Here is a 24,014-nt window from a genome sequence, read left to right on the forward strand (position 1 = left end):
ATGATGGAGATTCAACCAAAAACCACAACTACAGTCTTTAATAATCTTTAAAACTGTGACAACATGTAGTTCAGAGAATTATCAGTCTTATTATAACCATTTATAAGAACCTTCGTCTCACTCATCTTTGTGCTAAGCTAAGCTAATCGCCTTTGGCAGATATCTACTGTAAAGGGAGTCAGATCAGCATATTTCCCAGTGTGTCAGATGATTCCTTGAATTGTTGTATTACTGATTGTCAAGAACCATAAAGTAGGAGGAGTAGAGGTTGTGCATTAAAATGCTGGTAACGACAACAGCAACGTACTTTTCTCATCAAGAGCAGACTCACTATTCTCTGATATCAGGCAAGTTTAAAGAATTTCAGGCATACAGGAGCATTTTAAGTTTGGTTATAAAATGATAAATCAACACAGTTATAAAAAGGAAATGAAATAAGTACACTAAGGGAACAACTCTCCAAACTCTTCTGCAGAAACCTCAGGGCCAGTTTTCAGGAATGTTAAAGCATGTTGTAATTGCAACAGTTTAAGATCTATAACTATTACGCTCAAAGTGAGCTTATCAATCATTCCTGTCAACCCAGAGCAGTGAATTCAAAACAGATATAAGCAGAATTAATGTAACCAGCTGGAAATCCACTGTGGGAAAATGCTGTTGTAAAACAGAAACAAATTGACGGGGAAGCTTTGCGGTGGTATAAATCCAAATCATGGCAGGTCGCCCGGTGGGATGGCGTGCCTTCGATCATAAGCAGTGTCATCACTCTCCTCGCCGTCACTTACTTCATCCAAAACCTTCTCCTCCTCCTCCTCAGTTTCGCTCTCCCGCCTCAGTCGCTCCCTTTCCCGGTCTCTTTCCCTGTAGCAGCGAGGCAGTGTTGGAATCTGAGACAGCAGAGACGCTCAATGAGATGGCTGCGACTTTAACAAACGCACACACGCATAAACATAAAATACACACTGCCTACACACTCATTCATTCAGCCACTGATATTTCTGACCAACTGCATCGCAAAGCACAAACTCTACCAACCTAACTGTCTACCTATCGATCCAAATTAAATCTTTGACAAGCTGCATCTCAAAACAGAAACTACCGACATAGATTTAACTTCATTTAAATTATTCTTGCTCTATAAGGAGCGATGGTGATGCTACTGGTCTTAAAATCAGGGTTTGAAAAATGTGATCGTTTCAATAGGACACAGCGTATCCTAATCTATTTTATTATCTCATATATTTGGTTTAAAGAGCTTGAGTGCCCTTTAGGTACGTCTATGTTTTCAGTCAAAATCTCTAGTAGTTTAGTGAAACATGACAGTACAAAGAGAAGAAGCAGGGTTGGGTGGATACCTGGTTCTCATGGCTGGGCAAGGCGCAGTAGCCCGGCTCTGTCCTGTGGAGGAGGCGTGGTGAATGAGTACGGAAAGGCCGGGGAGAATGGGAGCAGACGGAGCGCGGGGAGGGAGAACGGATTGAGCGAGGCGATGGAGATCGGACAGAACGGGATGGAGAGTAAGTGATAGAGTGGGACTGAGAGAGGACGTGGCTGTGGTGGTTTTGTTTGGGCGGTCGGGGGGAGCGGGGAGGAAGCTCGGGCGGTTTGAGGGGGTCGACCAGGTCCATCTCCGTGAGGATCGGCGGTGGGGGGATGAAATCGAGCTCCTCCGGTGAAAGTATCTGCATTTCCGCCGCGTCAAGTTCAGCGAGCTCCACCTTGGATAAGTGGTCCACGATCCCGGCGCCAAATGAATCGCCCACCACATTGATGGAGGTACGCATTCTGTCACTGAGCAGACAAACAGCGCCAGAGTCATCCGGGGAAAAAAAGTGTTTTCCAAATCCCTGTGACAGATTTCACTCAACAAGCTCCTGAGCAGAAGCCAAGATCATTCATCACTCATCATCCCCCACCACCTATCAGACACCTGACTCACAGCAGCCAGTCGACGGCGATGAGCAGACTGATGTCCTGGGTGGGCAAACCAACTGCGGTCAGGATCAGGAGCATAGTCACCAGTCCAGCACTGGGAATACTGGCAGCTCCAACACTGGCCAAAGTGGCGGTCATGCTGTGAAGGAGAGGATGAAGGATATATAATGAGTGTCTGCTCATCAAACTGATGTCCTTTACACACTCAGACAACCTCAGAGATATAAAGCCAAAGAAAATACTTGTAATATTTTGTGTACCTCACCCACATCGTATTGTGTGCCTGAACAAAGACGACAGTGAAGGTCTGTGTTTGACAGCTTCAGTTTCATGCCCATGTAGATTGAGGACACGCCTGATAACAAGTTTAAACTGGCGCTGTATAGTTGAACTTTTCTTTGAATTGTTCTCGAACAATTATAAAAGGCTCTGCGTTCTTGACAAAGGGGAAAGAAAAGGCTTTTCAGACGCGCAAAAAATAGAGTTAATTCATTCCATGAGCAAAAGGCAAAAAAATGTGAATATTTCAGTCAAAGGACCATTGTGAGGAACGCACAGACCATGGTGATGTCAGACTGTGGCAACAAACAGAAGAGGCAAAGGTCAAACCACATTTATTAGTGTGATTCACTGATTCTCTGGGTTGGAGAGGCAATCAGAGAACTCACCGAGATCCTTCACTGCTGAATCAGCAGGCCAGCCCGGCTGAATGTCCGCCAATAAACCCAATAAACTTGGCGTAGGAGAGTGCTAAAAGATGGTTGATGCCATGTGGCTTTAGAATGAAAAGGTGTAAATATGTTTTTTTGCTAACTGTAGGATTATTAGACAATTATTCCACGCTTAGTATGTTAGATGGGTCTCCTTTAAAGAGACTCATGCACATAATTGCAGAAGGGCTGCTGTGGTATTAAAATTCAACCTCATGTAATTTTATGGTTCACACGGCAACAATCTGGTTTTTATGCGTTAACTTTTCACATATGCAGCGTTTGTTTAAATACAGTCTACACGTAAGGAAAAAAAGGGCTGCGAGTTGTTTTAAGGTTTTCTTTCCACAACAAAAAAAAACAAAAAACAAAAAAACATCTCTTTTGTGTCCCGAGTTAAAGCTTCTTCAGTGCTCATATGTGATATATGATGTGTCTGCAGCCTTCGGGTTGTGATGGCGCCCGATGTGACAGCAGGCCAGTTGGACGCTTCTCTAAAGCGCATTTTTACTGCTCGTCGGAACTCGAAGCTCCAAGTTACATCTGAATCAGCTGCGACAATCTACAGCACCAAATCCCACCCCACCACGGGAGGGACACTTAGTGGGGTGTTTTACACACCACAAGCGGATCTGGTTGGAGAACAATTTCGCCACAAATGACACAACAGTCCAACTGGACTTTTGAAAATTAGATTTTGGAATTTGGTGGTAAACAGCCATTGATGAAAGACCTATAATAAACAACTTCAAAGTGCTGAACATAATTTTTAAAACGCAGTCACAAGAAGCAGCGTCTGGTCCAAGTAGACTGGTTCCAATCAGATTTAAATGGTTTGCTGAAACCTCAAAAATGAATACTTCTTCATTGTCTTACTGCTTACTGAGTTTCAAACACAGTACGCTACCTTGTACATTGATGCAAGTCACAGAAACATGTTTGAATTTCGTTTACATTGAGGCCTTATACGGATATCTATGAGTAATGGTTTCATGAAAAGCTGGAGGTGAGCCATGTGTGGTCGTTGGCAACCGTTTCAAAATGAAACTCTAAGCAGTTAAAGCAGATACTTGCCACAACTTGCTACTAGATTGGTGCCAACTCCAATAAAATATTGATATATACACTTTCAGATGGGAAGTACTGTAACTTCTAGATTTGCTAGATGATGTAAACAACAAGATTAGATAACAAACAGCTTGTCCACGAACATAAATCCTAACAGTTGAGAGCTATTAAGCTTATTACGCTTTCAGATCCCCCCCGAAAAATGTGCAGAGCAAAAGTTAACAAACCAATGGGTTGTTATCAGAAAAAATACTAGTACAAATCTGAGTAAAATAAAGCATTTCAGACAGAGGCTCCCTCATTTTTACGCACTGATGCAATGGGCTACCTGAGCTCATGCACCAACATCACATAAACAGGAAAAACGTCCTGAAGAGACTGACAACCCCAAATTGAGATTTTTTTGTTAACAGATAAGAAAAAGCAGCAGCTATTGCTTCATATTTTTAATCTAAATCATTTTTACTCATGTAAAGTCACTAGAAGTGAAACACCGCGTGATAGGTATTTACAATCTGATAAAAAAAAACAACAAAAAAAAAAACCAATAGTTGTGTTGCTGTAATGTCAAGATATGTCCATTTATGCGACCTCTGACCTCCAATGTTGTTTTTTTTTCTGGCCTATTCTGGCTTTATTTAACAGGACAGCTTAGAGTTACAGGATTCATCTATGCCTTACCTGACAGTAACAATCTGTCCACCATCCAGGCTGATGTCGTTCATCTGAGCGATAAAGATGGCCGCCACGGCTTCATACAGCGCCGTACCGTCCATGTTGATGGTAGCACCGATGGGCAACACGAACCGGGTCACCCGCTTGTCAATCTTCAGGTTTTCCTCCAGGCAGCGGAAGGTGACGGGTAACGTCCCTGCGCTGAAGACAGAAGGCGCCGCAAGATGGCCAGTTAGAAAAAACAAGAAGAGAGGTGCAGATGTACAAAGTGTCTGCTGAAGGACATAAAATAGGCAGACAGGTGGTGACAGACAGAAGTGTAGAGGTGAGGAGGGAGGTGAAGGGGTAATGGTTAAAAAAAAGCAGCAGAAATTGGAGTCGACTGACAGCCTCTTCCTAACAGCTGGTGAAGGCCACTGTTGCAATCCTCCAACATGTGAATTAAAGGAATTTGATTCCCGGCCCTGCTAAGCTCGGGTCATAATATAATTAGAGAAAACGTTGATAGGATTACACATATTCACTAAAGCCCCTGTAATGTGCCAAAATGACAGTTGGTTCCAGCAGAAGTGAAGAATGGCAGCCTGGCCAAGCCAAACCGAGACGAGCTGAGCCAGAGAGGCAGGATGCAGCGCGGCCAGTTTGGCTGGCGACGGCTAATCCACGGGCTCAGACATTCACAACACGGAGATACGGACTTGTCTGCGATAGCCTGCACCTACACACATTTGGCCTTGGTGTCCTGATTTCTCAAATCAGTTGTTTAAATACAGACTTTGCCTTTTTGCCCATTCAGATTTAACCCAAATAGCTGAACGCGAGTGGCAAGCTTCGCCAATCAATCACAGCAACTACAGCAGCTGCTGGAGGAATAGATGTTGTAAAAGAAACATGTGACACACGTGTTAACACATGCCCAGACAGACAACTTGGACTTGCGTTGCACACACATCTAAGTGGAACACACACACGCTTCCTGCAGGCCGTCATACCTGCTAGCAGTGCCCAGAGCAGTGATCCAAGCCTGGAAGATTCCAGTGTAGAAAGTAAAGGGGCTTTTTCTGGTGATACCGAAGAATATGGCGGGGAGGATCAAGCCGCCATGGATCACCAGGCCCACAATGACGGTTAACATGTACATGCCGAGCTGTCTCGCCACCACCTCCAGGTCCCCAATGGCTGCAATTTTCCCAGCGATCAGAGAGGCGATACCAACAGGAGAGTACCTGAGCACAGAGAAAAATATCAGCGCTGATGATGATTTATTTTCTATTGCTTTAAAAGCATAATAGAGAACAACCACTTTGACAAAACAAAAGCAGCTGAGAGGACTCATGGTTCATATTTCTGGTCACATAATCAAATCAAATCAAAACATTTTAATCTCCACATCAGATGAATAAGATTTTAGTGATCAAACATCAACATCTGAAATATCAGTGTCACATTCTGGGTCAGGATTCAGTCAAACCTGAAAACACAGACATGACAGCACTATAAACCTACTTGAGGAAAGAAGCTCCTGCATAAATAATCCAGTGATTTGTCAGTATATAAAGTAAATTAGCGTTTTCTAAAACGTAAACTGGATCCCACAGCTTAACTCAATTACATGTACATCAACATGTATAAACTTAGTTTATATCTGATCTTATCTTCTTGATATCTGTCATCCAGAGCAGTTCCCATTTTTATGTGTGGTCGACAACATATCTGACGCAAACAAACACGACAGTGGAACTGACTGATAAAAAATTATTTGGTACATCTGCTGACTTGATTTTTTTTGCTGTTTGCTGTTGTTTTGCTTCAAATTTGATTATTTTGTTATATGTTAGGAAATAATTTTTCTCAATTACTGCTTAAAGTTGGCATATAAATACTTCTTCTTGAATTCTTGCATAAAGCACTTGTATTTGTTGTATTTGTTGCGGGTTCTAAATAACTGAAACATAAGATATTTATCATATGATAGCCTGTGGTTTATCCACTTGATCGACTAACTAATCATTTGGTCTATAAAACAGTAAATAATCCCAGTATCATGCAGAAACACTTGATATTTTAAGAGCTGGATTATTTTTGGACTATTATGAATAATCTAAATGGTTGTACATGCATTTGTTGCAGCTCTAATGTGTTCAAAATGAACCAACCTTCACCTCATCAAACTCAGAGAAAAGTGTTTGCGCTTGAGGCTTGAAAATGAAAGCTGAACCCCCCCTCCTTCAATTCAAGTCTTAAAAATTAAATTTTATATTCTTGAAGTTGCCGTGTGCGTGTGTTTTCTTGCTACAGTTTTAATAGCTGTCAAAGAACATGAATTTTCCAAACAATGATGAAAAAAAAAAACAACATTAGTTTTGTGTGTCACGCCAACACCCAATCAATCATAATTCATCGTCAAAGGAGTCCTTTTCTCCATTTGAGGACATAACACATTCTTGCATCTCTGGTTTCCAATTTTGAAATGTGCAGTTGTTCACGAGCACAGGCCACTGCCTATATATGAATTAAAGCGGTGTTCCCCTTTAAGCGCTTCCTGGTCTGAGCCAAAGCAGGTCTCATCTTGACAGCGGCCTGCTCTCTCAGGTCAGCTGCAGGCTGAACCCCGACGCTGGCATTAGCTGACAGTTGTTTGGTGGAGTACGTGGCGTATATGATCTGATGGATGTGTCCCTCGTACGATATGTGTTTCTGTATACACTGGGCTCTGTGTTTGGCTGGCTCCATAGGCCCATGAGTAATTTGTTTATACTGAGTGAGTGATATGAACAAGGACACAATTCCTTTAGTGTCCAGCTGCACATGTAGATGGCCTAAGGAGAGCTGCAAGACAAGCATCCAAATGTTTCTTTTCCAGCCGCCTTCCAGCTCTCCCCTCCTTTTCTTTCCCTTCCCTTCGCATCCCAGCTCTGATTGCCACTACACCCTCACTCTGCACGACTATCCGGGGTCCTGCGAAGCCTCAAGGCGTGCACCGCTCTCTGAAGGCATGCTCTCACATGCATCTTTCCACGTCCTGCTGTCCCTCCTGCCCGCATCTGCTTTTCTGCCAAGTGTCTCCTCTGGCGTTGGTGGATCCATTACATTTTGGAGATCTTCCACCACGCCTCCCCTGAGAACCCACAACATTGTTCCGGGGCCCTGGCTGCTGCTACTCTCCGGCATACCACAGACTCCAGCGTGACCCAGGGAAACCCTCTCTCTCCCTCCCTCTCCATCTGTCTGTGTCCTTCATTAACACACTTTTTCCCTCTTCCTCTCTCTGCTTCTCCATTTTTTTTCTTTCCCCCGACTATTTTTCTCCCTTTCACCTTATCTATCACTGTCAATGACTTTCTTGTGTGGTATCTCCAGAATGTCAAAGCAATGAGCTAAAACAGACACATGTTGCACATGCACACAAACACAGACACACACACGTGGGGGTGAAAAAGAGACACTGACCACATGATCAACGAAACCATCGTCATAATAATCTCATTGAGGATGTTGAAGAAGTCACACATGATCTTCCCCCGCTCACCCATCCTACCCATGCAGATCCCGAAGGTGATGAAGAAGCCGATCAAGCCTTGCAGAAGACACAAAGCAGCACATCAGCAGAAACTCCAACATGTCAGTCAGCGAACAGAAACAAAAGATCATCTCACCAAGAACGTTCATGCCCCATTTGTATTCCAGTTTCTTTTTGTTCACTAAAATGGGCTCGGTCTGATTTGGTGCTGCAACTGGGACCTTCTTCAGCACCGTCTGAACCTGGAGGGAGGACAGACCCATAATCAGAGAGTTCAGACTAGAAATGAACTGATCTAGTTCAAAATCACATGAAACCCTGATATTGTTTATGTGTATGGGCAAAGACCAGCATTTAAAGAAGAAGAGGGAAAAAGAGACTCTCCACAACAAAGAGAAAGGGTAAAAAAATAAAGAGCGATCCCTTTCTGCAAAAGCAATTATGCCCTCAAAGGGTCCCACATGGGGACAAACAAAAGAGGCAGTAAAACAGAGACGCAGACAGGACAGAGAGAGAACTGGAGAAAAAGACAAAGAGGGAAAACAGCATGAGGAGAGAGGGCAGAAGTCAACAGAAATCTGTCCTTTACTAACAGATGCATAATTTTGGAATCATTAGGATGAAGAGAGGTAAAGAGATGATGACTAACTCTAATCCTTGAGCAAAAAAAAATCAAAATGAAGTGAAACATTGAGGTGTTTGTTGATCTGGATATTTACACCTTCAGCACTCCACATGCAGACAGGGCAGCCTTGGCCTTTTGCTCCTTTGGAAGCTAAAACCCTGTTAACTAACACATGTAGAAAACATTTTGGATGAAGTTTTGAGTACGACTCGACTCTCCGGAGAATCACCAGTAGTTAAAGTTTCCCTGCAGCTCCTTCATTCTGTCACTACTCTCTGCTGCCTTGGTACAGACATGGCAAAAATCACAACATATGTGGGACTTTCAGCTTGCTCTTCTGACTGCTTTATTTCCTACGTAGCATTCTTCAGCCATTCATAAATCAAAGCTTGGAGACGATAAAGATAATACTATGTGGAAGAGATCTGATTTTCAAGAAACAGGTTGGTTCTGGAATTACATTAAGCTCAAATTTCTCAGCCCTGTTGGCTTGAAAGCTGAGCTTCAAAGTTCATTTGAGGATATTTTTTGCAGCTTTCTACACCTTTATTACATCTGCAGTGAGACAGAGAGAGCAAAATTGTGGAGAGTGAGGAAAATATAGGTGACTTGCAGCAAAGGGTCAAGGGTCAGAAAACCGGCGGTACCTGTTGGAAGCAGGCCTGCACCAGATTCTCAGGGAAGAGGTTTCGGATGAGGTCGAGGAAGGCGTCCAGACTGCTGACCTCCTGGTTCTTTGGGGCAGCGCCCGCTGCGCCCCCCCTCAGTTTGGGGTTACCTGGGTGGATGCCCAACACCAGGATGACCCCCAGGATGGCAGCGATCACAGTGGTGGACATGTAGTACACCATGGCTCTACTACCCATCCTGCCACTGGAGCGGGCGTCTAAACCAGCCAGGCCTGGAGGAGACAGGCGGCCGTTAGCGCCACATGTTCTGGTTCCTGCCCTCAATAAACACACGTGTTCATATGTTTCTCCTTGTGTGTCAGTGTTTATTTGTGTTGTGCCTGATAATCAAATACAATCAGTACGATAGGTAAACCCATTAAAAAAAACAAAACAAAGCACACACACAAAAAAGGAATTGACTCCAAACATTGATATAACATCGTTAGATCGACAACACGCTTGCATTTAGCATGTCTGTGTAGTTCACCGACAGCACATTAGTGCTCTAACATGTGGTGATCATTAAACAGTGCAGCGGACGCTGTAAGGGACTCGTGTTCATTAATCTGATGTTTGACATGTTCCCATGTCTGAGGCATGTGACAGAGAACCAAGTTCAAATACCTTAACTTGTGCAACATGGCTATTGATTTAATCGAATTTCAGTTCATTTTTTCAATAAACTGGCCTGTTCTGCATGTGTTTATTTAACTATGGTCAAAATGATGTATGGTGAACGCAGTAATGTTTAACTGTGAACTGTTCACATACGAATAGCGAAATGTGCAGTTTACATGCTGATCTTTAAATTTAGCATCTCTTTATAATAATAATAATAATAATAATAATAATCAATGTACAGATACTTACAGTTAGTCAACTAACTAACTGACAGTGAGGTGAACCCCACTGGCCTGTGCACACTATAAATGGATTGTATTGTGTGTGATTGTGTACCTTTACACATGTGTGTAGTGCCACACCTGTAATGAGACTGGAGATGATGAGAGGCAGGATGAGCATCTTCAGCATCCTCATGAGGATTTCACCCGGGAAGGAGATCATAATGAGCGCAGAGCTGTCCTTCACATTCATGTAGCGCAGCAGCATCCCAAATACCACCCCCATAACAACACCTGAGGGGGGGGAGGAGTCCATTAAAGGAAAACAACGCCACTTTTCTTACACGTATGTATTTGGACAAAAAGAACTATTTTTATAGATGCCATTAAATCAGTGAATCATTATTTAATGCAGTCATTTTGCTAATTAGGTCCCCATTAGTTGGATGATCTGTTCAGTCGTTTTGCCTCAAAATGCTTCTCATTAGTCTGGTTTCAGCAGAGCTGTATAAAATCATGGCTAAATGCTCTGCTCCATACTTACTTAGATTGGTGCAATATATCAGTCCCAAAAATCAGAAATTTCTAAAATAGTTTTCACAGACCTTATGCTGACCGATCTTCAGTTTATAATTTATCGGCAGACACACTGACCTACTCCTCTGGGACCCAAACGCTGTGTTGTTTTACATCTGACATGAGAAAGACCTCTGACTGATGAGGAGCGCCTACTTGAATGTAAACGAATTAAATCTGGGTTTAAATCTGGGTGACAAATAACCAACAAAAATAACACATTTCCCAGCTTTGCAGGGCTTTTTCTTTTTTTGGGGGGGCTGCAAAGAACAAAGTTACACAGAAACACAGAAAGTGTTTATAGAGGCAGACTAAAGACAACAACAAGCCTCTGATGTCTCGTGGGAAAATTATTGCCAAGTCTGTACATTTATGGTTTGTGCGTGCTAATATTTACTGCAGCACAAATGTCCATAAAATTGACCACAAATTCAATTCTCTTCAGTCGGTAAAGAATGTGGGGATTTTGGGGGATGTTTAATTATGTTCACCAAGAGCTGAAATCATAACTTTTCCAGTCACATTTTTCTTGAAGCATTGAATTTTTATGCCGACTACATTCCATTTTAGGGTACAGAAGCCAAGAGGCTGCACATCCTGGCTGTCCTGGAACATGCATACCCATAACAGTGAGTCCCAGCAGCAGGTTGTGGGTGTTGCGGCTGCAGTGGCCTGCATCTTTATACGCCACCTCTGTGTTGTCATCTCGCTGGTTTTCTTCTTTCTCTGTGTCCTTGTTTGTGTTGGACTGGTTGGCTGTGGACTGGTTTGTCATCCTGCCTGTGGAAACAGTGGGCGGAATGGGTGTTACGCTGGGAGAACACACACTGGCCTGCATAGCATTAAGTGTTAATGATGCACCCATGACTCTGACTGATTTGTCAAATGTGAAGACTGGATTGTTTATAGACCATCTTAACATAACATTCCCATCTGGTGTCTAGTGAGGATTCACATTGTTGTCTTTCTGGGTGGCTGACTCTGCTGTTAAATGGGGATTTAAGACACCTACCGCTGACTTGCACAGTAAGAATGTCTTTTGAGGATCTGGCTGCGGTTCCTAAGGGAAGTAAAGAAGCATAGCTTCAAGCAACGCAAACACAAAAGACGATGGTTCAACAGGACACAAGGAAAAAATTCAAGCGATGTAATCTGCATCGTCCTAAAAAAGGAAAAGGCACAAACTGCCAGAATCTAAATACAGACAGAAAATATGGAGTTGCTGATAAGAGAAGTAATATAGTAGATGAGTGCAGTAAAGAATGAGCCAGCTAAGAGCCTGAAATGTGGCCCCTGGCTGTCAGTCCACATCTGACTGACAGGTCTGGCAGGCTTTGACACAGACAGAGTGGAGGTTAATTAATGGCTAAATCTGTGTTCAAAAAGTACATGAAAGAGCAAGACAGAAGCTGCAGCCAGACCACGATTTGCTCAGGGAGGGGTGTTTCTTTGCCAACACAAACTGAGTTTTTGATTCTTGCAAATATCTGCATTATTTTAGTTTTGTGTGTTACTAATTAGCAATAAATACTGGATGGATGAGAATTTTGGTTATAAATCATGACTGCGCTCCCTTTAGTGCCTATGTTTTCTTCCATACAGTGGTTATTGAGATATTACATCCAAAACCACAAATGTCAACTTGGCTGGAGAAGTAGATGAAACTGCTAAGTATAATTAGGATATTTGATCTGACAGCAGAAAAAGTGAGGGGATCACTAAGTTAGTGGACTTCATCCTCTGAAGAAAGGCTGCAAAGTTTTACAGCTGTCCATCCCAAAGTTGGACCAACAGACCGACACTGTCATCCCAAGATGTCAATTTTTTTTTAGTGATGAAATTCAAATGGAAAAAAGTTACAAACTTGTGTTTCTTTCATTTTAGCACAACTTGAACATTTTGAACGCTCACCCTTGAGCCATTAACACTCGTCAGCTGTTAGTAATTATCACACAGTCTATTTTGGCTGCTATGCATCAATACAGGAATCTCAGTAAAGCAATCAAATTTCCCTCCAAGACAAAGTCATCACCATCAGCATGCATAAAGTCGTGTCCACTGTCTCATAACACTACACATTTCTACTTACCAGAGACCCCACCGACACCATCTCTAAACATTAATCGCATATAAACACATCTGGAGAGCAGCACAGCTATGCCAAATCCGTGTCAGAAGTATGAATGTCACATTTACAAACAGTCTGACTCTGTGAGACAATCGCAACCAGACATGATTATAATCCATCAGCTGAGCAGAGGGCATTTTCTGCTGCAGCAGAGATGCAATTGCACAAATTCAACAAAAAGTACAGTAGACAGAGAACAGGGGCATGAAAAATGTTACCTAATAACTCGTCAGCTGTCACGCCTTTCACCTCCACTCTCTCATCTCCTGCTTGCCTTTGCCATTTTTCTGCCCTTCATTATAGTCTATGCAACAATCACCAGTCCGGACACAAAGGCAGATTGCCTATCTGATCTGAGATGTTGTATTTTGGAGGCGGAGAATGAACTGCCAAGTTTCAATTGCAGAGATATAATCCTCGATGAACGGTGCACTGAAGAGGGGAGGGGGAGTAGGTTCCACTGTTGTAGTCTTCACAAATCCTCTTTCCAATCCTTATGTCATTCTTAGCATGAACATTGTTTGGTAACATCAGTCAGTTACATGAACTTCATTTGAGAGGAAAAGGGGACAAGAAAGAAATTTTACCATTTCTTCTATAATCACTGTTAAGAATAAAATCCTGGATATATGTTCTTCAAAATATGACGAGGAAAGGTCACGAACTTTCCAAAAATACAATAATACAGCAAATATAAGGCAGCTCGACTTCCTCTCTGTTAAACCTTTGTTCACTGAGCAGGTGGAGGCCCTGAAGTAATGAAGCATCAACATGTGTCCTTAGCGGAGGGTGGTGCTGAGGAATATAAGCTGCAGGGACCTACTCAACAACCTGAAGCCTTTCTACAAATCTGTCTTCCCTCCCCAACAGACAGATTATTTTCCTGCTCCAGGAAATGTCAGAGCAGCCTCAAGATGAAACGTAGCTGGCCTCTAGGAACCAGATCTTACTGGGCTTCCCTGATGTCTCCGGTTAGCTGAGGAAAACAGAACCTATTTACAACCCTTCAGGGTAGAATGGGACTTCTAAGTTTCTAATGTCTTTCCTGAAAAGACACTCGGCAAAGTACGAGAAACAGATGCTGTTTAGCGTACTGCAGCAGCGAGGAGAGGAAAGACTGGTTACAGACAGGTCTGTTACATCAGCTCTGAATCCCTAATAAAACACAGAAATCCAAGTCAGTGGGTTCAGCCCGTTTGGTCAGGCAGCTTACAGTAAATCCTAGATTTCACAGCAGCCCAACACAGATATTCCTACTCCACCAGGTACGCTGCAGACCAGGAGGCATTCCCCTTTGATGGGAATGCCTAATCCCTGCCAGACCATTGGAAACACATGTTAGTGATGACCAAAAGGATGAAAGTGAGTCAGGTTTTGAGGGAATAAGCATATTGGTAGACTAGGAACATGCACCTGTGGGAAAAACACAACCGCAAGACAAAAAGTCTCTCTCAAAACACTAGCAACTGGATAAACACAGAGGTCCTCAATGTAAATACTCTGGAAGTCTGTCAGTTGTGTGATCATGACCTATGCAGTGCGTGATAACCATCACAATCAGCCTCCACATGCAGAATGTACTTACTACACTTCTTCTTAATCGTCATGGTTTCCAGGAGGATGGGCCGTGATGACAGAATGACTTAATCTCCCAGAAGAGCAGGCTTTGATTACTGTAAATGAGCCCAAGCTGCTGTAGATAAAAGGTGTACATACCATCAGAGCGAGACACGACACAGCCGCCTCACCCACCAGATCTCTGTCTGGCTGTCACAGAATCACCAATCCCTCTACTGGTATCCACTTATGGCCGTCCACATTAATGATCCAACCAGGTCTCTAACCAATCGTGGATGTCAATTCAAGATCAGACAGATGCATGTTGGCTATAAGTCGCCATCCCTCCCAATCTGCCTGCCTTGGATCTTAACTCACAGCAAAGGAAGTTTATTTCTGACTCAAAGTAAACAATAGAATCTGAATGTGCCCTGACGAAATTTATTTAGTCATTCTAAAAAAAAAAAAAAAAAAAAAAAAAAAAACAGCAAATAGCGTAGTGCAACATGCCTGCAAATTTACAATCTCCTCTAAAACGCAACCAAAAATGTCGATCTGCGAAAACACACTGGGTCTATTCCCATAATTGACTTCTTTTTTTACATTTCATTGACTATATTGAATGAAAATAATTACTAGTTAGCCTTAAATCCACTGATTTTAATTTGTTAGAAAGTTTAGCTAGTATCAGACGACAGTAATGACAGTTACTGACGGGATGTATACAATTATGAGCCGGTAACATGTAGCTGTATGATAATCTAATAAAATGAAGCGAAAATCATAAATAATAATAAAAAAAAAAAAAATAGAACTTGATCTTTTTTTTTGTGGTGTTTCACATCTGCATGTGTGTGCGTTTGTAACTGTGTGCTGGTGCCTGTGTGTCTCAGAGGATTATTTCCAATGGTTGATTGTTTGGTGTGAGCTTTGCAAAGGGATCGAGATATAATCCTCAGCCCACCCCTCCATCCTTCCCTCATTCAGCGGAGGGAGATCAGGATGGTCACTGCAGCAACACAACGCTGAGCTACAACACATTACAAGATGTGCTGCTGTCGAACGCACAACTGGTTAGAAATAAATAAATATGAAGATTGAACTGCAATCTTAAATTTAAAATCTACAAATGTATTTGTTTCCATTAAGGAAAAACGTTTAATATTCAATATCAAAAACGAAGCAAGGAAAACCTCTTTCAGGACTTCTTCAGAAGCTCCGCCCCCTAAATGTACTGTATGGATGATTACGGCCACATGTAGAGCATCTTATACAGCCTGTTTGTGGATACTCTTTCTCATAGCTGAGCAAAGCTTAACCTGTCAAAACAGCATTTTGAATGATCTACATTTTTAACACACACAAAAAAGGTGCACTCACACAATAATTCAATACGAACTGAAGCTTGTTTGTTTGGACACTTTTTACTCTTTTGCTCAAAAATGAAAAAAGTTTCAAAAGACTCAATAAAACTATCATAGCTCAGAGTTTTGTAAGACACAAAACTCTGAGCTATGATAGTTTTCTTACATAGTGAATAAATGCCACCTGTTTGACAAAACCTTAGTTGTAGTTCTTGAATGCTGAGTTACTCGATGTGATGGCCTGTTGTTTCAGCCACTCATGTAACAATTACACTTAAGTAAACCTCTGAAGATGCACATGTTGTAGATGAATAACAGTGTGAAGCACAACGTCTCTCTCAAACACACAGTCCTGAGTAGAGTGCTGCCTTATTCAACATATGCACAACTGCCAACAAACACGTGTTTGCTAAACAGCATGAGGGTAAAACGATGCGTATTAACCCTTTAGGTCAATGTCAATCAGAGCTGGACTCTCATGAGTCAGTGTGTGTCCTCACGTCACATATCCTTTCACAGCCACATTACTGGTTTGTGTTATTTTTATTTTTATTTTTATTTTTATTTTTTTGGATGATAAGTAAATCAAAGCTCTGATTACTTCATTGATTATGTGTATTATTCAATATAATATTTTAAGCACTAAATAGATGTCTCTCCTATGCACACAGTAAAATATCAAATGCATTTTAAAAATGGCTGTCATGACTTCCTGCAGCTCAATCTGGTTCTTCAACTGTTTAGTTTTTCTCAAAAATTGCCCATTTGCAATGACTGCCACTTGCAAATATTTACTGACTAAAGCATTAGTCAGGTAAATGTTTCAGAGTTGAAAGGATGTTTGGAGAAAATAAAAAAGGGAACAAAGGAAGAAACAACCAGAAGGTTTCGGGATTTGTGCGTGTGTCATCACCAATATTTGAAATTGAGTCGATGTGTAATGTAAGTAAGAGAGAAGGTTTGAGCTTGTGTGTGAGTAAGTTTCACATGTGTTTCCTGATTTAGTCCTGCATCTGTGTGTGTGTTTGTGTGTCCACGTGTCCACCCCCCCAGTGATAATCTGAGTGTATTAATCTGTTGTTTGAACTCCTTAAGCACAGACTGTCTATCACATCTGCTCCCTTCACCCTTGTAAACCGTTACTATTTATAAACTCTCTCTTTCTCCCCTTCTTTCTCCTCTTTTTCCTTTTCGATCCATCACTGCCCGTCCATCGCTCCTCACTCCAGCTGGACTGATCTTCACACACCTATTTCCCTCTGTACAGTAAATCCACTTTCTCACTGGCCAAGAGGCGCATTGGAAATTCCTTAAATCTCCCTAATCCCCTTCTCTCTGACAGCAGACAGCGTGCAAACACAATGCCGATAACTGAGAAGATATTAACACGACCCACACACCCAAACAAGAAAATTTAAATCACCTCTCGAGAAAACTTTAGAAGAAAAAAAAAAAAAAAAATCAGACAGCTCATTCTAAATCATTGGAAACAAAAATTTTACTTGACACAGTCAGCCAACAGACCATAAAAGACCATAAATGACGCCACTCTGACACACCTAACAAATCAAAATCAGAGGTGAGAAACGGTGTGAAAGGATGCTGAGAGGGGGAGTGGAAAAAATACATTTTTAAAAAATGGGGGAATCAGGCTTACCTGCTGTGTGATGCTGTCTCCCATCTGACAAGAGCAAGGCATCGGGGGAGCGATGTGGAGAGAGGAGGGACGTAGAGCTGAAAAAGGAGAGGGGACGGGAGGTGATGTCAGATGATGTCTTTGCGTCATCTGAGAAAATTTGCAGATTAATACAACAGCTTGATGCTCGGAGCGTCACCATCCCACCCCACCTCACCTCACCTCACCTCACCCCCCGATCGCTGCCTCATTCACTGACTTCTGTCAGATTCGTTTACTTTCTCTTATTCCTAATTGTGAAAATGACACAATTCATTGACAATTTCAGGAATTTCAGCAGTACTGTCTTATCAAGGAGGGAGATCTGGAAACCAGTGCACATGGGGTAGATGGGGGGTGTGCCTGAGGGGGTGTAATGGTTACCCTCCCTTCCACCGGAGGGCGCTATGGCTCTGCCCTGAGTGAATAAATCTGTACAGTAGCCTCCCTCTGAAGGATCCTCTGACAGATATCAGTGTCAGTCCAAAGTGCTCGGAGGCCCGTGGGCGGAGCTGTCACATACTGCACATTCAAGGCTCTGGCTTTTTCCATGAACCACGACACTTTATCAATACACAGAATTACTGTGGAGATGAACCGATAAAGAGTTTCAGGTTTGTCGCAGCAGCGGTCCACTCAGCGACCTGTGACTTCATTTATGAGCGTCACCTCACAACTGTCGATCGTGATGTTGCATTACAGCGTGACTTTACAGACATCATTACGCAAACACTCATCGGTGTGGTATGAAACTGGCAAATACATGCAGAACCAGGACTAGATGAGATAAACCATTTTTGTCACACAGAAGTGCTTGTTTGGAAAGACTATTTTTGATTGGTTGATTGAATCTCTGGTTCTATGTCACTGGATGCCAACACTCCTCTAATTTTAGTTACACAGGATGCAGATATTGCATTTATGAAATATTTAGGTCAGTAAGACATTCAGAATGTAAGTAAAATCCCAATTTTTTACTGTTGAGCATTTAAAAATTATTAGAAAACTGGTTTTAAACAGAAACTACATTGTGGTTAAGAACAGATATTTTCTAGTATTTTCTATATTGATAATAATTAAACCTTTAATTGAAATGCTTTTTTAAATGACTGCAGTTGTGACTACAGACCAAATGGGTCCAATCGGTGCACAATAGGGAGTACATTAATTAATGTTTATGACTACATTATAGCAAGCTCTAAAATATTTACTGCTTAAATGGGGGTTAATGGGGTATTATAAAGTTATTATTGAATGAATTCAGCGTATTATAAAGCACAAACGTAACCAAAAAGCACAGCCACACACAGCCACACACACACACCAAGTCCCACAGGAGTGACAGATGGAGAGGGGCAGGATGGGAACAGGGGTTCGTACAATTGGGCCGGTGCCTCCATTGTGCAGTAGGTGCGCTGTAAGTCTATCCTCTACTAATTGCCAGAGCAGTTCAAACACAAAGTCTGCCTCTGAAATCCAACCCTGTGGGGTGTTGTACCATGAGTAAAGTTTACAATGTGTTACATTTTTCCCTTGGCAAAAAAAGGACAAAAAACAGACTATGGAAGAAGAGGAGAGGGGATGTGCAGGAGCGGGGTGGGGGGCAGGGGAGGGAGGGAGGGGGGGGGGGGGGCACAGGGCTGGGTGAGGTGTGGAATCAGTCAGCGAGGTGGAAGACGTAACTGTAAATAGATCTTTCACTATTTAGGCTGTAGGTCTAATCCGGGCGCATCCAGACTGCAACGAATCTCTGACAAGGGAATGAGAGTGAAGCCGCTGTAGGTGGATTGAGTCCTGTAAGGAGACACCGAGGAGGGACAGATAAGGAGACCAGGAGGAGTGATCGAGAGGCGATCTGGGCAGAGAGGCAGCGAGCTGCTGTAAGAGGAGAGGGACCGGCGATGCAGATGATGTAAATAAGACGAGGAGAGTGTGTGACGGCTGCGTGGTGGTGTCCGAAGCCGTTTCATAAACTGACAATCACCCGGCTCCTGCCCGCGTGTATGTCCAACATAACGCAAAATCTAAACGGACAGACTCGGCGGCTCGGGCAGGCTGCCAGGTAACGCAACGCACCAGCTTGACTTCTGCGCCCATCTGAAGCTGATTGTCATTAAGCATTAAAGAAAATTACCGAACTAAGCCCTCCACTCCCCCTAATGAGGGCTTTGCAGCGCTGATGCTCTCATATTCCTCCACCCGTCCAAAACCATTTTCCTGAAGGTGAACATTCCAAACACTAACTTCAGTTTTGCACAGGAAAGACTTGTAGGCGCATGTGTTGTTTGTTTGTCAGAGCAGTGGTGTGTCAGCTCAGGCATGTATATGTGTGCGTGCATACTTTCCTCACTGTGCATGTGTGTTGTTTGTGTGTTTACGTGTGGTCTGGCTCCAGACTCTGTCACTCATCCTCCCTGACCTTTAGTAAGCTGTGAAATTTAATTTCAGGCTTGGGTTGCTTTTTCTGCACACTCCTACACCTGTGCCAAATATGTCCGTGGGGTAGTTGGACAGAAGCTGGAGCGCTGCAGCCAGGGAGACGTCTAAAACGGACTGAGGGCCCGACAGACAGGAGGTGACACATTAATCCCTCGCCCATAAATCCCCCTGGTGAACGACCTGACCTTTGACCCTTTACCTCTTTGCCACCGTGGATGGTGACTGGGGTATTTCCAGGAGGCTCCGGCTAATTGGGTCAGATTGCAGAGAAAAGCGCATTACACTCTGAAATTGGAAACATATGCAGCTACACCTCATTTTGTATGTATGTGTGTGTGTGTGTAACAGTGGTTGTAGAGACCAGAGTTTGGTAGGAGGAGGAGGAGGCCGTGCAGCTCAGTAGGTGAGCTCAACAATGAAAACCAAAACTAATCAGGTGGAGAGAGCCCAAGAAGAACGATGGAGACATTCAGAGAGCGCGTAGATGGAGGAACAGATGAAGAAGGCCTGTCTGCCACGGACCTCAGGGAGGTCTTGATGTTTTGACTCGGCTGCTCAGTTGTGAAAAGACAGACTGTGAAGCCACACCATGACGGCTAAGCTCAGTTATTTGCAGTAATTGCCGCAATAACCATCTTCCAATTACACTGAGATTCCCGTTTTAAATGGAGGAGAATGTCCAAGCTGATGTCTGACGGCGCAGAGTGTGGGAAAGATTCAATCAGAGGAGTAGGTGGTTGTAAAAGTGACATCTGGAAACTAAAAAATGCCTCTGTGTGTTTTTCTAATGGAAATATGAGAATTGATTGAAAGACGTCAGGCTCCAAAAGGAAAGATGAAAACGATTTTACAGCTATGACACAACGTGTTTGATGTTCCCAAAGGTTTTGCAAGTTCTTTGTGTACAAGGTGAGACTGTGCGACTGTTGCTGTTTTTATGGGGGTTTAATAACAGTCCTGAAAATCCGGGCCATGAAAAACAAGAAATTACTGCAGAATGTTTAAGTTAGCAGCCGGTTGTTACATTTACAGGCTTTAGGTGATTCTGGGATTAAGAAAATCTCTTAATGTGACAAGTTACTGTGGTAGTATGAAGGAAAACTTGTTCGGTGAATGGAAATTGCTGCAGTTACTTGTGAATGTCTGAATGTATGCATGTGTCAGGGAGTGTGAGAGACAGGAAGCAAGATGGCAAGAGGCTTAGGCATCAATATTTGCAAATCCCTGCCCTTTCAATTGTCGTCTTCATTTGACCGTCACTCCTGTCCACACTTAGCTAACAACTTTCTCTTGTCATCTTTCTCTCTCACTTGAACTCTCACTGATGCACCCTGGGGCGGAAATATCTAAGTGCATGCAGGGCAAGTTCAGACAAAGAAGGAGATAGAGAGAATGGTGGGAGGGTTGAGAGGATTTGAAGCGACTGACACTAAATGCCAAGAGGGAGGAATGCCGTGAGGGAGACACCAGGGAGTGTGTGCGTCTGTGTCAGTCTAGGGCAAGTTAATGGCAAATCTGGCAGAAGATTAGTGCTGCTACTGTCCGAACACAGCATGGTTAAGAGGAACGAGAAGGATGATCTGTGTGTGTGTTTCAGTTTGCCCAATCAGTCAACAGGGGCAAGTAAATCAACGCTGCCTACCATCTGAGGGTATTCACCGTGTTAAATGTCTCCGTCCCTGAGTGAAGACTGCACTTTAGTCTGCCTCTCTATACAGAAGTGACCCGCTTTAACGGCTTGGATTTTGAAAAACCTCTTTTCATGATCTCCCCTCTTCCCTTTCTGTGTCTCCTCTCCAGTCCCTATCGCTCCCATCCCCAAACTCTTTCATGAGCAGTCTCTCAGGGGCAGGGTTGTAACACAACCCTCCCCTCTTTTGTCTCCATTCTTTTCCTTATCCTTTCATCTTTTTAAACATTCAGGGGGAAAGGGGTTTGGTGAGATAGAAACCACTACTTGGTAAAGGAAAGAAAGAGATAGCATGTGAGAGAGCGCACGAGAGAGAGAGACGGGAGGGAAGAGTCTCCTGTCTCTGCTCATCTGCCAATTTATGGCTCTCCTTTTCAACAAGGCCATTCAAGGTGGGAGGCTCAGTGGATGAGCTTTTTACGTGGGTCAATAGCAGTGAACCCTCCGTCTGGTCTGTATGGGGACCACTTATCTGAGGGCCCGAGGACCCGTTGAACTGTCTGCCAGCCTGTGTGTCCTCCATAGACCTCCATTGTGTCTCCTCCGGGCCTTCGCCGAGTTTCCCCCCCCACAAAGACCTGTGAGCGGACAGAGCAGCCAGTCACCAGCTCCTGTTTCCAGCCTTTCAACTTTAAAGGAGTCCTACACTGCCTGCACTCACCCCACCGACACATACAGACATCATGTAGTTTCAATTAAAGCACATAGCAAATCAGCATACGACTGTCAACACTGATGAAGGTCTCATAAGAAATATCTGAGTGCATGTGAGGCAAGTTATGACAAGGTACAGTACCAACCTCGATTTTCCCGCTGTTACTGAAATTTACTCACTGTGCCGTCTCAGTGGTTTGAATTTCAAGCAGACAACAAATAAACGAATGATAAAATAATTTGTAAAATCTAAATTTACCTGACATTAGAAATTAACTGTTCACTGTGGTTGTACTTTGCGTTGTTCTTCCATCATGAGAAGCTGCCTTCTGGTTCTGTTCACCTCAAATTTTAGGTTACCTTCCTTTTTCCCACCATTCTGATAATAATATACTTTCCTATTTCCTGCAGGACAGTATTGTCCCGATGATGAATCAGGGTTTGTAGTAACAGTACAAACAGAAGGTTTAAGTCTTCAATCTGTAGGAACTGCTTTAACTTTCATTTAACTTTTAATTCATTCCCATTGTTGAATGAAAACTGAATATTAAACAAGTTTTTAATTTCTTCGAAGGGCTTGTTTTCTAAGACAGTTGATTCAGTTTTGGATCAACTGAACTTTTTTTTCCTATTCAATTAATGTGGTAACTCCAATCTCAATAAAAACTGAATGGATGTGACAGAGAGTGTATATGTGGATAATTATTTCATCACATTCACCACATGCCTATACAATGCTGTAAATTTGTCATAAATTTGTCATCACATTGGGTGTTTTTGGGGGGAGGGGATCTCAATGCATCAAATCACACATTATATTTAATTATTATGGGAAACAAGCCAGCTTTTTTTGAGGTAGGTGCAGTTGCATGACAAATATGAGTTTCATAAGGAAAAAGCAGTTCCAATAAATGTTTGCACTTTCGGAAGCAAGGAGCTTTTTACTTCCTTTGTGTAGAAATAATAAAACCGTCATTGCTAACATCGGGGATGAGTCGGGACATGAACCCTGGACAATGATGCTGACAGTAAAGCGTTAAATATTTGCAGAAAACACTGGTATTCTGCCAGTGTTACGATTACCCTTAGCTTTTGATCGTGATTGATGTAAGACTTCTACTGTCAAACTAGGAGTCTCACATCTGAGGTTATTACAGGACAAAGTATTTATAAATAATAGCTGGTTTGGGTGATGATGGTAATTCAGGGGGGCACTTTACAAAGCATTCCCCTGGGCATCAAAAATCAACAAGTCTGCCCCTGTAGAAATGTACGTATTGCGTTCGTGCAGAATTTTAAACCTATTTTCATTCTGAAATTTCATGTTTTGTTTTTGTGTGTAGATGCCAAGAGAGGTTTTTTTTTTCTGTCCTGTGATAATAGAGTCTAATGAGGCCATCCGGATCCTAATCATCCCAATAAATCCCATCATTTGCCCTTGAGCAAAAAAAAAACCAAAAAAAAAAACAAAACATTTACCTGCCAAATAGCCGGAAAGTGAAGGCACACACAGAAATATCTGGCACACGGAAACAGGAAGCAATCTGAAAGCAGACTCGGAATTGGCATTAAAACATGAGGCGACATCCTCCCGTTTGGTTGTGCCAAATGGGATTATGTTGCAACCCCCCCCCCCCCCCCCCCCCCCGGCTTCACCACAGCTTGGTGGTAATACCAACCCAGAATGAACCCGCAACTCTTGGACCTGTGTCAACAAAACGTTGTTGGCAATTCATCAAATTGATTTCCTGGGAAACATTGGGCGGGGATTTAAAAAAAATATATAAAATAAAAAAAGGAGGAGGTAAGGTGTGAAAATTTTTTAAATTGAATAAACAGCTCAGTCACGCACATGTGATGTTTCATATTTAGCTAGCAAAGAAAA

At 42.8% G+C, this 24,014-nt stretch overlaps 1 protein-coding gene across 2 annotated transcripts; it reads right to left on the reverse strand.

The window, feature by feature from the left end:
* Positions 1-704: 704 nt before the first annotated feature.
* slc1a9 (solute carrier family 1 member 9) lies at positions 705-23,743 on the reverse strand. 2 transcript variants are annotated; one of them, XM_029507776.1, is made up of 13 exons: positions 23,609-23,743; positions 17,329-22,053; positions 11,635-11,682; positions 11,244-11,402; positions 10,188-10,340; positions 9,181-9,434; positions 8,045-8,150; positions 7,839-7,965; positions 5,381-5,614; positions 4,395-4,589; positions 1,940-2,074; positions 1,356-1,791; positions 711-887 (listed from the first exon to the last, which is right to left on the reverse strand). In XM_029507776.1, the coding sequence occupies exons 2-13, from the start codon at positions 17,507-17,509 to the stop codon at positions 711-713; spliced, it is 2,205 nt and encodes a 734-aa protein (XP_029363636.1). In that variant the 5' UTR covers positions 17,510-22,053; positions 23,609-23,743. The 2 variants fall into 2 exon arrangements, with proteins under 2 accessions (XP_029363637.1, XP_029363636.1); XM_029507777.1 differs by lacking the exon at positions 1,356-1,791 and having other exon boundaries at positions 705-887.
* Positions 23,744-24,014: the final 271 nt, after the last annotated feature.

The sequence above is a fragment of the Echeneis naucrates genome, chromosome 8 (assembly GCF_900963305.1).
Source record: "Echeneis naucrates chromosome 8, fEcheNa1.1, whole genome shotgun sequence".
NCBI classification, from domain to species: Eukaryota; Metazoa; Chordata; class Actinopteri; order Carangiformes; family Echeneidae; genus Echeneis; species Echeneis naucrates.